The sequence below is a fragment of the Kogia breviceps genome, chromosome 3, assembly GCF_026419965.1.
Source record: "Kogia breviceps isolate mKogBre1 chromosome 3, mKogBre1 haplotype 1, whole genome shotgun sequence".
Lineage (NCBI taxonomy): Eukaryota > Metazoa > Chordata > Mammalia > Artiodactyla > Physeteridae > Kogia > Kogia breviceps.
This window is the reverse complement of record NC_081312.1, coordinates 172,015,619-172,028,884: the sequence shown is the minus strand read 5'-3', so window position 1 is coordinate 172,028,884 and position 13,266 is coordinate 172,015,619. Positions and strand designations below refer to the sequence as shown.

The 13,266-nt window shown below is 40.1% G+C and overlaps 1 protein-coding gene across 4 annotated transcripts in view; it reads right to left on the bottom strand.

The window, feature by feature from the left end:
• The window catches only part of ITGB1 (integrin subunit beta 1), a 44,728-nt gene that overhangs the window by 17,783 nt on the left and 13,679 nt on the right, over window positions 1–13,266 (bottom strand). For all 4 annotated transcript variants that reach the window (XM_067030361.1, XM_059059259.2, XM_059059257.2 and 1 more), the window contains exons 2-6: window positions 8,403–8,469; window positions 6,224–6,309; window positions 3,041–3,263; window positions 1,169–1,339; window positions 183–421 (exon numbers count right to left, since the gene is read on the bottom strand). In XM_067030361.1, coding sequence (XP_066886462.1) covers window positions 183–421; window positions 1,169–1,339; window positions 3,041–3,263; window positions 6,224–6,309; window positions 8,403–8,469 — 786 coding nt within the window. The remainder of the gene's footprint in view (window positions 1–182; window positions 422–1,168; window positions 1,340–3,040; window positions 3,264–6,223; window positions 6,310–8,402; window positions 8,470–13,266) is intronic.

Below are 13,266 nucleotides of genomic sequence, written 5' to 3'. Positions count from 1 at the left end.
AACTGCCTGGTTTAAATAGGGGCACAATGATTAACTATGCTTTTATAAAGCATATGTAGTTGGAGGGAACTTAAGGGATTAGTCAAGCATGCTACAGTAAATAAGGTAATTTCTTCTGACAGCAAAATCACACTCAAAATTCACACAAATAATATCCTTTTGTAGAAAATGAATGCACTCACTCCACAAACTGCAACTTGCATGATTGCATCAAAGCCACCTTCTGGAGAATCCAAATTTCCAGATATGCGCTGTTTACCAACAAGTTCATTAAATACCTCCCCTTTATCAGTAAGGCTGAGCACATTTTTATAGCTAAATGGGCTGGTGCAGTTCTGTTCACTTGTGCAAGGGTTCCTGAGTTTAGCTGGTGTCGTGCTAATGTAAGGCATCACGGTTTTCTCCACAAATGAGCCAAACCCTGTGAAGGAAAATGCACACACAGTGATGACAGATGGAGGGTAGATGGATGGATGGATGGATAAACTGCATGAAAAAAATCAAGTACATTACCACCTGTAAGTCAATCTTTTTAATAAGAAATAATAAGGGTTTTAATAATTAGGTTTGGAGGCTTCCCTGGTGGCGCAGTGGTTGAGAGTCCGCCTGCCGCGGATTCGTGCCCCGGTCCGGGAAGATCCCACATGCGGAGCGGCTGGGCCCGTGAGCCATGGCCGCTGAGCCTGCGCGTCCGGAGCCTGTGCTCCGCAACGGGAGAGGCCACAACAGTGAGAGGCCCGCGTACCGCAAAAAAGTAATAATAATAATAATAATAATTAGGTTTGGAAAGGAGATCACTGTATGAAAAATCCAGGTCTGATGTGAGATTAAGGCTGTATAGACAGGTGTGGTCATACTAACTAGTAATGAAAAAAAACTGTAATCAACATGTTTATAAAATATATCAACAAATCAATGCATAAATTCCTATGAAAACATGCAAGCATTTTATTACCAATGTGGTGTAAAGTGTGTCAAATAACATGATCACCTACAGTTAACAGAGGAACAAGGAGGTGGAAAAATTATTAGATGTATGACAGGAATATCAGTTCTCTCAAAAAGAAAAGACTAAAACATGGCCTATTTATCTCACAGGCATGTGGTGAAGAACAAAACTGCCAGTATTTATACAAATGAAAATGATACATTTTCTCAAATTTCCTACCAATTCGGAAGTCTGAAGTAATCCTCCTCATTTCATTCATCAAATCAGTTCCAAGACTTTTCACATTCTCCAAGTCGTCTTTCATAGAGTAGGAGAGGTCCATAAGGTAGTAGAGATCGATGGGATAGTCTTCAGCTCGCTTGAATTTTAATGTAAATGTCTGTGGCTCCCCTAATTAAACAGAGATTAGAAAAGAAAATTAGCCTGCCAACAATCAAAAGCGAATGAGAAAAACCAAGTAAATTCCATTGATAAGGTATACACTATAAACTGTATTATTGACATAGTTTTTACAAAAACCTGGGCATTCCACAAGTAACTGAATCAATGGACGTGTACTCATTTCAATCCCAAATACTTAAAATGCCAGGCCCCAGGGATGGTGAAAAAGACAGCATTCCCGATCCACAGCAGGCAAGACAGGCAAACAGTGGGTTGATAACTGTGACAGAAGAACACAGACAGCCAGAACAACATAAACTAGACTGGGGCGGGGAGGCAGATACACTACAGGGTACACCAAACTTTTGAGACTCTTCTTTGTTTAATGGGATGCACTATATGAAGTGAAAAACATAACCTGATTTTCACTGTAGAACACCTGAAGAATAGTTTTAAATGATTATAGAGACAAAGAAACTTGTTAAGAAACTATAGCAAAAATCTAAGAAAAAGATGATAAGGATCTGAAACAATGAGAAAGGAGAAGAGATGTACCAGAGGTGTGAGATATAATCCACTCAGAAAACGCACGAGAAGGAAGAGGTCTGGGTGAAAAGTCATTAAATTTTTAACTTGCAGATTTTCTCTATACAGACTTCTAGTTGACAGTTGGATAACTGGGTTTGGAGCTTAAAAGTCTGTGTTACAGCCCACAAATGGCTTTAAAGCCATGAGAGGAAAACCAACAATTAAGTGGACTACAAAGAGGAAGGAAGAAAAAAGACACAGAAAGGAGACTGGAAAGCACTGTTAAGAGATAAGAAGTAGGAATGTTAACGCAGAAGCCGCAAGGAGAGCATTTCAAGAAGCTCGAAGGCATCGCTTGGACAGGAAGGTTAATTTAAAAAAAAAGGCCTGGGCTTCCCTGGTGGCGCAGTGGTTGAGAGTCCGCCTGCCGATGCAGGGGACGCGGGTTCATGCCCTGGTCCGGGAGGATCCCACGTGCCGCGGAGCGGCTGGGCCCGTGAGCCATGGCTGCTGCGCCTGCGCGTCCGGAGCCTGTGCTCCGCAACGGGAGAGGCCACAGCAGTGAGAGGCCCGCATGCGGCAAAAAAATAAAAAAATTAAAAAAAAGGCCTGACCAGGGTCCACCAGGGCTGGTGGTGCCAGGTGCCAGCAGAGCTTTGCCAGAGCAGCTCTAGAAGTGCAAGGCTGCCGGCACCAGGCTGAAGAGAGAGCAGAAGGGGAAGGGGCGGCGGGGAGGCAGGCACGAGGCAGTCCTCTGAGAGGAAGGGGCGGGAAACTAGAAGAGGAGAAAGGGGGCTTGTTGCTTTCTTTTTCCCAGATGCAGGACTGCTCCAGGTTCTTATGAAAACCTTACTATTTTATCAGTACTGAACAAAAACAAAGGAAAAAACAGATTAAAATGTTGTCTTTATATTATGGACATTTTTATCTTTAAAAACCCATTAAATCTAATACTTTCTGAATCTTTAACAGAATTTACATTAGACACAGGTAACATTTACTTCAGGTACATGTGTCTTACAAAGTGTTAGACCTGCAAAAATTTTCTAAAAGTTAATGTATTCAACATTTCTATTTGAGTGTCAGTCCCCATGAGAAAATGAACCCGCAACAGAAACTTACATAAAGTTGTCAAAAAGCTCAAGTAGACACAAAGGCATTCATAGAATCAGATTTCTGTACCTGATCGTAATTGCAAAACCAACTGCTGTGGTTGGATCTGAGTAATATCTTCTGGCTGCAGCTTCTCTGCTGTTCCTTTGCTACGGTTGGTGACATTTTTATTTTTCTTTATATCTTTGGAGCCTCTGGGATTTTCGATGTCATCTGGATGACAGCCCTTCTTTTTTAAGGCTTCTAAATCATCACATCGAGCAGAAGTAGGCATTCCTTCTTGTAAAAATGTCTAAACGACATGTAAAATATAGGTATAAATAAAATGTATAGCGGTCAAACCTTTTACATAATCGTAACTGCAAATAACTAATTAAATTGCAAAATTCAGGTAACATATCTAATGTATTTCATTTCTGGTTTTTAAACAAAATGCTCCCTTCATCCAAACCACAATAAACAAAACAGATAAAAACAAAAATTTTTCCTTGAAAGTAACACCGTTATTGCTATTATTAGTACCGTATTACTTTAGTAATACTTAGAGGACTGACCTAAGTGTACATTTTAACCGTTTCATGTTCAAATTCAGTGTATCTACTCAAAGAAATTTCTTTTGTGAAATTACTTATTTAGCATGGTTAAGAGCCACTAATAATATATATAACCAAATATCAGACAAATATTTTTTCCAAAATTTCCCTTAGAAAAATTCTTAGAGTCTCTCATATTATGTAGCAAGCATTATTTTGAACAACTCAACATTTAGGGAAAACATGTCACCCTAAAACCTTTCTTAAAAAGGAAAACAAGAAATTTACCACAAATTCAGTAGTACTCTTGGAAGTTTAAAAATATTTTAGGTATTGGCTATTATTGTAAACAAGCCTTTCAGAACTTATTTATTAAAAAAAAGTAGTGATTATATGACAGGGTCAAAAACATAGATAGGGTGAATTTTTTAAAAATAAAAAAAGTTGTAATGGTATATGAATGGTACTTGTGGCATGGGGTAAAATTTCCACTAGTGACATGATTTTAAAATGTGATATTTTTATCAGATGACTAAGTGAAAGCAAAAACACTGCTGTTAAGATGCATGTAGGGGCTTCCCTGGTGGTGCAGTGGTTAAGAATCCGCCTGCCAATGCAGGGGACACGGGTTCAAGCCCTGATCCGGGAAGATCCCACATGCCGCGGAGCAAGTAAGCCCGTGCGCCACAACTACTGAGCCTGCGCTCTAGAGCCCGCGAGCCACAACTACTGAGCCTGACTGCCATAACTACTGAAGCCTGCACGCCTAGACCCCATGCTCTGCAACAAGAGAAGCCACTGCAATGAGAAGCCCGCACACTGCAACTAGAGAAAGCCCGCGTGCAGCAACAAAGACGCAACACAGCCAAAAATAAATAAATAAATATTTTTTTTTAAAAAAAAGATGCATGTAAAGGTTCTAAATACGTTTTTCATAAATGTGAGGAAGGGGAACAATGATGGTGTATTCAGGTATATGTGTGTATATCATTTCAAAATGTGTACTCCTAATAGACATTTAACTTTTTCACATATACCCCTAAAAATTTGTATTTAGTTGGCCAAAAATCTTTTTTAAAACCATGACATTGGGAAAATGAGGAAATGCCTTTCACTTGGGGTCACTTTATGTTTTGTATGGTTGTTTATTATCTACCAATTTCATGGTGCTGAATAAAGTGAGGATATTTAATACAAAGATTACGAAATGGTTTTTTTGATCAGTTATTTTTCTAAAGGAAACATAGTACTAAATGAGAGCCTTTCTGTACTTAGAAAAACTGGAAGGGAGAACCACGGGCCCGACGGTTCAAAGCTGCACAACTTTTATGTGTGGTGAAACCTAAAATGCTGCCAGAGCACAGGGGCCCAGTGCAGGATCCACTTCCAAGTATCAGCCAATCCAGGAAACTAAGATCACAACACTCAAGTAAAATTTCACTAAAGATATCCCAAAATACCTCTAATAATTTAAGAATTATGCCACAAAGATGGCTAAATCATTGAAAGAATAGTTTGGCTAGGATAGCCCTAACCCCCAGATAAACCGTAACCCTCACAAAATGGATGCTGTTGTTGAGAACAGCACGTACCACTATTATAATCTTCTAAGTGAAACTGCTTTAAGTTCATCTGATCCTTGTAAGAACAGAGATAAAGGAGGCAGATCATGCCCATTTCCCGGGTAAGAAAACCACGAGTTTCAGTTAAGTAAGCCTAGTCCCAGACAAACTCAAGGCACTCCCTATTTCCTTCACTGTCTCCAATTTATTTCCAGAATACGGTTTTTAGGAGAACAGAAGGTGCCAGTAGAAAATTTTTTAAATAACAAAACGAAAACTTCTCATTTTGTCTTTCATAGGTCAAATCATACGAAATATCTGACATTTGACCAGTAACACCCACAAAACAGGCACTTAACTGCGGGGTCAACTGCCTGAGTAAAAACAAACAATAAGCCTTTGACCTTCTGCTATTATTCCCTCTGTATATAAACTATATACCCTCAAAACGACTTCCCGTTACCTCCTGTACCAACATAGCATTCATCTGTTCATTCATTCATTGAATATTTAGTCAGCTTTGTGGAAGGTACCATGTTGAGCAATGTACAGAGATGACAAGAGTGAATAAAATTTAAAGCCTAACCTCAATGGGCTTTGATTAGGATGCAAATCAAGTGTATATTAGTTTAATTAAAACACAATTAGGCAGGTTAATGTATACCTCTCCCATCATAAAAAAAGGGAAAAATCTAAAACAGTCCAATGAAATGGCTAGAGGTTTTTGGGAAGCTGTCCAATCGAAGCAATGCACACTACAAAGGTGAGCTGCGTATGTATTTTTAAATTGTCTAGTAGCCACGCTGAGAGGAAGAAAAAAAAAAGAAACGGGAAATTAATAATATATACAAAATGTCAGTGATTTCAAAAATCACTAACGCTGAAATGCTAAGTCTTCAATCTCTGGTATGTATTTAAGGCTGACGGCAATTCTCAATTTGGGCCACCCGTATCTCAGGTGTTCAGCATCACCACACATGCCTAGCGGGCCCTGTGCCGGGCAGCACAGCTCCAGAGCATCACACAGGATTACACGACGCTTATTCAATCAACAATGAGGAAGTGAAAAGTCACATCGAGCACTTCCCAAGGATACACTTTGGGGCAACACTAAATGACTAGAGAATAGATGGAAAGACTTGAACAATCTTACTTACTGAATTTGTGCACCATCCACAATTTGGCCCTGCTTGTATACACTCTCCACATGATTTGGCATTTGCTTTTAAACATCTGTTTTCATCTGTCAGGAGAAACAAAGAACAGACCACTTTACTTGAAGTTTCAAGAGAGAGAACAGTGAAAAATCTGGATCACAATGACAAATAATATGAACGTTAAATATAAACACTATGAACCTCATTACTAAGCTGATTCCGGACCTACTCCCCAGAGAGAGGTGATTTTGGATCACCTTGGCACAGAGAACCATAAAAAGACACAGTTATCTCTCATGTCTTCTGTAGCAAAGACTAGGTACCCTTAATCTATACATTTGTCCTTTTTTTTTCAAAGGCATGATTTCAGGCTCTCTCATGTTGGATGGTCATTGATTCTCAGGAGTGTTCTTACAACTGGGTAAAAGTATTATTTCTCTTCATTTAACTCATCCCACCACACCCATACCCCACCCCCTCAATCAGGCATTTTCATTTTCGTTTGTTAAATACTTGAAAAGTCCATATTCATCCAATCCACAACCCCTTGATTTTTCAGGTCTGTGCTCAAAGTACGCCATATAGTTCTTTAAATTTGTGTAAGGATCAGCATGTCTGCCATGTGGTAAGTACTAATATGGACTGTCTCCAATGTATGTTTTCTGATTATAAACCTAACACACGCTCATAATAAAAAACAAACTAAAAATCACTCAAAACCTGCTCACTGAGATAACGACTGTTAACATTTTTTGTATATTTCTTCCCAGTCTTTTTTCTAAGCAGATAAATAAAACAATAGCAAGGAAGCAGGCATATACAGACATTATTTAAATGAAATAAAGGATATACGTTTTATATACTTTTTATACTTAATCCAAATATTTCATTCCAAATTCTTCAAAAACATGGCTTTAATGATTACATATTCCATTATATTAATGTATCCTATTTAATGATGGATAAACTTAGATTGTTTTTAATTGCATAGTTCACACATGCCACACGAACCCTCCACATATAAACACATACGTGTATATATATATGCACCCACTCTGATGACCATTCTTATAAAACTCTGATTATTTCCTTATCACAAATTTAAAAAAAAATACAAAGAGTATTAACTTTTAAAGATTCTCAATACACACTAACTTCTCTCCTGCGGTAATGTTCAAATGCACACTCCCACAAGCAGTGTACACACACCATTTCACCACACCCTCAACAAGAAACACTTTTTTAATGCAAAGATTTTTTTAAAATTCATTTAACAGGTATAAATAAGAACATCAATTTAATTGTCAGTTACTGAAGGTTTCGTTGTTTTTCGTATTTTTACTGGCCATTTCTTTTATAAATTTTCTGTTACATCTTTTGCAAATTTTCTATTACCATGTTCATCTGTTTTTATTAGAGCTCTACATTTGTTAAGTGAAATTAAATCCTTATTTAGTTTCTCATTTTGTCGATGGTGTTTTGACACATAGATACTTTGGTTTTTTATGTTATTGCTGGTTTTATGTAATTTAAATTTATAACTTCCCTTACAGTTTCTTTCTTCATTTTTCCGTGTGGTAAGTCCTTCCACCCTAATATCAAACAATTGTTCTATGCAGTGTATTTTTTGAGATTTGGAGAACAGAATTGGACATCCGTTATTCCAGATGTGGATGCACCATGGTTTATAAGAGGATTAAACATATTTTCAGTTTTATTTTTCATTCCTCTCCTATAGATGCCAACATTTTGTAAGACTTTTGATCAAAGAGCAAGAACATCTTCTGGAAAGCCAACTGTTCCTGCTTTCATTCTTTTAGTTGTGGATAGTTCATAATCCACTGTTCTACACATTTACTTCATTTCCTTCTAAAGATGTAACACGCCTTTGCTTTCTCTATGCTCACTTACATACTCTACGATATTCCCCACAGAGCTCTGTGCAGTGCGTCCTATTCCTGTTGTCACTCTGGGTGACGGTGGAGAGCCTGAGAAAGGGCCTTGCAGGCACTGGAAGGGCCCCGCCCTCAACTCTGAGGGAGATGAGGAGGTGAGGCCACGGCAAGGCTTCCAGAAGGAGCAAGATGACCTGATGTAGGTTTTTCCAGGAATCTAAAGTGGTCAAAAAGTGACACAAGATACTGAAGTGAAAAGACAACTATGAAACTTCTTTTTTTACCTGCTTGGCCAAACACATAGCAAACTGAACTGATCAATCCAATCCAGAAAATCAGTTGTAAATTCATCTGAAATATAAAATGTACCATGTTATATTAAGGAAAAAAACCATATAAAGCCTAACCACTGCCACTCACCTGATCATCCGCTAATTTATAAGTGTAAATGCGTCTTCCTCCCCGGCCCTTCTCCACGCTCGACATCCACCTCTCCCCGCCCCGTTACCTCACCTTCCACTCCAGATTCCCAGAATCCAGTCTTACTTTTCTCCAAATCAATTATACGCTAATATTTAACTAACAGTGCTCAAAACAAAAAGTGTCAAGTATTCCTACACCTAAAAGCTATTAAGTCTTTGTCCCATGGAATCTCTATTACCTCCTGTGACTCCTAGGGGGCCAAACAGGCATATCCATATGCCTCAGTTACCTCAACACTGCATGTTATTTTGAGTGAACCTGTCAAAATCCTGATCAAGTCATCCCCTTGCTTACAACTTTTCAATCGTTTTTATTTCTTCTAAGGCTGAGACCAACACCCTGCACAAGGCCCCAACTCAATTTTTGAGTTTGATGTCCTCTAACTATCTAAGAAAATCAACTTCTGTGCACGGTACCAGTAAAATATCCAGTTCAATCTCCTACAATTTCTAGATCCACAAACTACACAAAAGTGGGGGGAGAGGGACATGAGAAGACCTGAAAGAGGCTTAAGTGTCTTTTAGAATCTCTAAAGAAAAATTAAGTAAGAGTCTGTATATTAAGCAGGATACCTCAAACTCCAACCATTAGGTATGTAGCTGTTTTCTGTGAATCAAAGTTTTCACAACATTAATCTATACCTTACCAGAGTTGGTCAAAGACGGCTATAGCACAGGTCGCTGACCCTATCCCTTAACTACTTTTTCTGCTCTTGGACTAGCAGCCAGTCTAATAATTATGCATGAACACCTGGTCCTTCCGCAAGAATGTAAAAAAAAAACCAAAAGCAAATATAACACCCCCCCACCAAGCAAAGTTTAGCTTTACTACTTAGCAAAGAAATATAAATTAAAGCAGTGTAAGGTAAGCCAGCAAGCAGAGGAGAAAAAAAAAAGTTTTTTAACCCAACAAAACAACAGAACAAAGACTTACTGCAGATGGCTAAGAGAGACCAGAGATGGCTGTAAACTGGTATAACATGGGGGAAAATAATTTAACAATCTATATCACAAAGCATTAAAACTGTTTCTACCCTCTGACTTAGTAAACGAGCTAAGCTGTTTCTACCCTCTGACTTAGTAAATGAGCTACTAGGAATTCATCCTAATAATTTAAAATATAAAAAGTGATACACATGCACCTACACTTTCAGTATAGACTCTAGCATGTTTATAACAGACAAAAGTGCCAACGTCCTCTAGAATGATGGGGAAAGGGCTAACTGTATCAACTTGATGGACTACTAGAGTCAAAAGAATAAAATGTAGTAACATCAAAAGGTTTATAGAATAACTTTTGGATGCAAAGAACACATTAAGATGACAGGTATGTAAAAATAACAGTATATAAACGTATAAAGTAACCAAAGAATCCTGGAGATGACAGAGTTATAAGCATAATATAAAGACAATGGGTTCATTTGTTTTTAAATTGTCCTAGTGTTTTCTTCTTTTCACTTTCTTAGTAAAAACAATCACGGCAGGGTACTGTGTGGAATTCTTTTCCTTCTTGGTGAATTTCCTTTAATGAGAGAAAAAAATTTCTTTCAAAACCCCTCATTTGCAAGGGCTTATGTTCCAGGATACAATCCCACAGCTACAAGAAAATGCTTTAAAGTTATGCTCTGAGCACCCCTGGGATACTGGGTTTCCTGTCAAATGCTGCTCATATTTTCTGGTTTCCCAAAGAAAAGCAGCATGAATAACTTGCACAGTCATCCACTTTGCAACCGTGCTCAGAGCAGCCAGTTCTGTTATGCCACAGTTTTGCTTACGTTATTACTTGTGACTGCATCCAAAAGCCCAACAAAAGCTGCGGGTCACTGAAGTGTGAAATGCCTGACAGTTTACCTTTTAAGGCCTGACTAAAAGGTTCAATGTGTAAAAAATCCAGGCAGACTATAATTCTAAACAATTCAAATAATGTTATCAATTCCAAAGCTATGATTAAAAGGACCTGGAACAGTAAGACGCCTGAAGAAATGCATGACTGTGATGAATGGAGCATCTGGGCAATTTCTACACAAAGAGAACAGAATATTTGTTCCATATATGGACTCTGATACGTGTGTCTTCAGGATACAACTCAAGTCACCTTAAGGACCACTAGACTACCTTGGGAAACCTTTAAAATGGTACACAACTCAGAGAAGCACCACTAAGATAAAGTTATTTGGTAGCAGAAAAAGTTTCCTAACATTCTTAGGTCCCGTAGCTTTAAAATACTACTTTAATGCCATTTTTCTTTTCCTTCTATAAACCTTGATGCGCCAAAGATCAGTCTTCTGAGGAAGCAGGCAGCACGAGGGCTGTAGAGCCACCGAAAGAAGCAGGGTGGAGGGCAGCCCCGCCAGGGCGGTGGCCAGGCCTGCAAAGGCCAGGCTTTCTCCCCGGAAAGCAGAGAAGCCCTAGGAGACGGAAGGCGGCGGCCAGCAGGGATAAAGGAAAGCCACGAGGACGGCCGGGAGGAGACAAGAGCGGCGCAGGCAGCAAAGGGGCCGTGGGGAGAGGGGGCAGGGAGGAAGGATGGCACCCCAAGAGCTCCGGAGACTTCCGGACGCCCTGAGGCAGCACCGGCCAGTGTGTGGTCCAGGGAGCACCCCAGGCCTGAAAACCCCTATCTCGGGGGGCAGGGCCTATACCCCAGGCGCCCCCGCCGAGAGCACCCCACACAGAACAGTTCCTGAGGCGAGGCCACCAGGGAGAGAGGCCTTCAGGTCCTGTCCTCATCCTAATTTTCCTGTCTTCACGACCAAAGGTCTAGAAATAGTTGTCTACCTGGGTCTCCGTCTCCCTCCTCCACCTGTGTAACTGGGTGTCCGCTTCCCACCGTGCACGTGAAACTGCCCTTGGGAAAGAAAACTTCCCCTACTCTCTGCGGCCATTCACTCATTCATTCAAAACTTTAGTGGCTGCCTACAATACGTACCCGGGGACATACATCAGTTTACCACCCAGAGAATTTACACAGCGACACTGACTACAGCTCACTGTTCGTTCTTAGCACGCTCTATTCCCGCCAACTTTACTGGCTTCTCCCCTACCTTCGGGACGTTCTTCCTCTGCCAACTCTGTCAGGCTCTGTGCCCTACTGGAGACACAAGGAATTTGCCGTCTCAAGGAATTTTCAGTTCAAAGACAAAAAACACAAATAATTACAATGTGATATGGTGGTTTCTATAATGAAGATAAGGACAAAGTGCACTGAGGATGCCAAAATCTGCCGGGGCAAGTTCAGAAGCTTCATGGAGGCTCAAACGGCAGCCTCACAGGAAACGGGTAGGCACTGGAGGGAAACACCCCAGGCAAAAGGTCTGCACGTGCAAGGCCACGGGGTCCTGAGAAGAACTGTAGTAACTTCTTTCCAATCTTATTACTAAACAAACACGTTTGGGTGACTTCTCTCTCCCCCCAAACTGGAATTGACCTGCTCTAGCTTTACGGAAAAAAGACTAGAACAAATGTATTTGTACGTTATTTGTAGTTAAATCTGGTCAGTGGGATGAGTGATTATTTTATCCCTGTAATTTTCTACAGTAAGTATAAATTATGTTAAAATCTTAAAATATCATAAAGGCCAAAAAGAATCTTAAAAGTACTGAGGTATTTCTGAGACTTAAATTATAAGCTGGAAATAACAGAAACCGAGACCAGCAAGGCAGGAGGTTACAGTCAGGTTACAGAGAGCCTTAAATGCCATTCACGCCAAGAGTTTAGATTCTATTCTACATGTAGCAAGGAAGCTGGAAAAAAAATCGCACAGGGTAGTAACATGACAACATGTAAGTGGCAGAAAATCAGTGGGGTAGAGGATGAATGGCAAGACAGGAGCTACTGGACAGGTACAAAACTTCCTGCTGAGGTTTCAGAGTAACAATGGACAAGCAGACAAATCAGTGATTAGGAGAGATCTGAAGGTTGTTAGATCAGGAAGATGGTTGCTTAGATAAGGCAGGGTGAGAGAAGAAGGGAATCATCACTTTCAAATGAAGAAGACAGAAGGAGAACGGAGTTAGGGGAGAAAATACTGATTTTGATTTAGAAATGTGGAATGTGAAAGGCCTGTGTGAAATCTAGAAAAGATACAAACTGGGAAATTAAGAACTATGGGCCTAGCTTTCAGGAATTCAGGGTTAGAGATACAGACCCAAGAGCTGTGGATGGCAATGAAATTATGAAGGTGGTTGAGAATGTGAAGAAAAGAATACTAAGGAAGAGAGGAGAGCTGCAGGCAGACAGGAAGAGAGTGACGGAGCCAGGCCCCCCCCGGGGGCAAAGAGGCGTGAGGCACAAGCGGCATATTCCCCTGAATAGAGGTGCAGCATCTTTCTCTCAGTTAGGGCAGGGGGTAAAAAGCTGAGCGAGTTCACGCATGACAGCTCATGTTTTTTCCTGAAATAGGAAGCAAGGACAAGTGCTGGGAGAAAAGGGGAGGGGGGCGTTGGGAGATTGAAGAAAATCAAGAAGATGCAACAGGATTCTAGAGCAATGCTGAGGGCCCAGCAGGTACCGGACACCCTAATTATAAAGACACATTTTTAACACTCATCTCACCTGAAACTACCTGCTAAGCGTCTGCCCTGACAGGTTCTAAGCACCAAGAACACAGGACCTAGAAGCACTTGGCATAAAATCAACGCTCAAAAACTTTTGCTGAAATATGTTA